This window comes from Octopus bimaculoides, chromosome 30, assembly GCF_001194135.2.
Source record: "Octopus bimaculoides isolate UCB-OBI-ISO-001 chromosome 30, ASM119413v2, whole genome shotgun sequence".
Lineage (NCBI taxonomy): Eukaryota > Metazoa > Mollusca > Cephalopoda > Octopoda > Octopodidae > Octopus > Octopus bimaculoides.
The window spans coordinates 2,552,592-2,554,590 of NC_069010.1; the positions used below are offsets into that span (position 1 = coordinate 2,552,592).

The following is a 1,999-nucleotide window of genomic DNA, read 5'->3' on the forward strand; positions in this document are numbered from 1 at the left end:
GGTACCTAATTTACTGACCCCCAAAAGGATGAAAGGCAAAGTAAACCTCGGCAGAATTTGATCTCAAAACATTGTGATGGGCAAAATACCGCTAAGCATTTCGTCCAGCATGTTAATGATTAATAATAATAATAATAATAATAATAATAATAATAATAATAATTGTACTGCTTTTTCTTTTTCCTTTTGTTGTCTAAATTCATTTCTTTGGTGGCTGTCTCCCTATAGGTTCGTGATGTACGACTTATCACTGATAACAAAACAAGACGATCGAAAGGCATTGCTTATGTGGAATTTGTCGATGTGGAGTGTGTGAATAAGGCATTGGCCTTGACTGGTCAGCGACTGTTGGGTGTTCCCATAATGGTACAGCCATCACAAGCTGAAAAGAACAGAGCAGCCAATGCAACAGCCACACTACAGAAGGGCACCTCAGGACCCATGCGCCTCTACGTTGGTTCATTACACTTCAACATCACAGAAGAGATGTTACGAGGAATATTTGAGCCATTTGGCAAGGTAAAGTGACTTTTCCTCCTCCTTATTAATCATCCTAATACTACTTATCAAACGACTTGTGCTCATGCTTTGGGTCGATTTCCATTGAACCCTTTTTGATACCAACTCACTAGAGACAACTCTTGCTTCTATGATACCAATCTTCTTGTTTTAAAATGATCTGAAAAATTGCCATAAAAATTTCCTGCTAATTTTGTGTTCCAAACACCAGCCAAATAATGACAATTATTCCACTAAATTCTCCACTATTTTTCATAATGAACTGAAACAAAGGTAGAATATTTCAAGAGAAATTTAGCAACAAGACGGTTAAGTAAAGGTAGCAGCTAGGTTTTAGTTACAGAGGTTGGGGCTACCTTCCTGGTTGGCTGTTGTGGTTTAAGATTGGCTGATGTAGAGTTTAAATTCTCTTTTGGTTTCAGTTGATAGTCTGCAGCCATTATTAGAGCACAACCTTTTAGGGAAGAGTGCTTTGATGTATAGTGGCATGGAACCCATTATACTGTTTTCCAAACATTGCAGAATCTGTTGTTATATTTTATATACGGTCACTGGCACCATAACTTTAATAAGACATCAAATACAAGAAATTGTATTAAGAGTGAGAATTTAATTCATTGATCTCTCTGTCTGTCTGTTTCTCTCTCTCTCTCTCTCTCTCTCTCTCTTATATATATATATATATATATATATATTTGAGAGAGAGAGAGAGAGAAAGATGTAGGTAGGTAGATAAGTAGATAAATAAAATACATCAGAGGCTGCACTTTATAATATTATCTTTAATTCTTGGATTGTGGTTATTTCTACACTGTATCAGCACAATTACCCACATCTGCCTGATGACAACTACCCCCTAGGACAATTACTCCCTTGGTTAATTACCTCCTCTCCAGTATATTAAGAATTGTTTTAAATCATCTGTTGTCCTTGTGGCGTTATTGTCATGACTCTTCTATACATCATGAGAAATACATTTCATGAAAATAAATGTATATCTACAGATATCCAGTCACAGAAATGGTTACTAAGGATCTATATATATATAATGTGTGTGTGTGTGTGTGTGTGTGTGTATATATATATATATATAGTCTTTTATGCATTTGTCATTTTGATTCGGCCATGCTGGAGACCACCTTAAAGGGTTTTAGTTGAAATTGACCCCAGGTCTTAATCTATTTGTTTCCTGTTTCAGATTGATGACATCAAATTAATCAAGGATCATGAGTCTGGCAGACTACAGGGCTATGGATTCATCACAGTAAGTACTGATTCTTGTCTAGGGCTATTGTAGAATACACTTTACAAAGATGCTGCACAGTGGGACAGAACCTGAAACCACATGGTTTCAAAGCAAGCTTCTTAACTGAACCATTATGCCTGCATCTAGATTTATCTGTCTTTCCTTCACTACATTGATCTCCTTGAATGGAACCTATTTCCATCTCTATCTCTCTCTCTCTCTCTCTCTCTCTCT

At 36.4% G+C, this 1,999-nt stretch overlaps 1 protein-coding gene across 1 annotated transcript in view; it reads left to right on the forward strand.

Annotated features, from left to right (window-relative positions):
* Positions 1-1,999, forward strand: part of LOC106880308 (RNA-binding protein 39) — a 15,270-nt gene that overhangs the window by 5,049 nt on the left and 8,222 nt on the right. The window contains exons 5-6 of the mRNA XM_014930184.1: positions 229-519; positions 1,718-1,783. Coding sequence (XP_014785670.1) covers positions 229-519; positions 1,718-1,783 — 357 coding nt within the window. The remainder of the gene's footprint in view (positions 1-228; positions 520-1,717; positions 1,784-1,999) is intronic.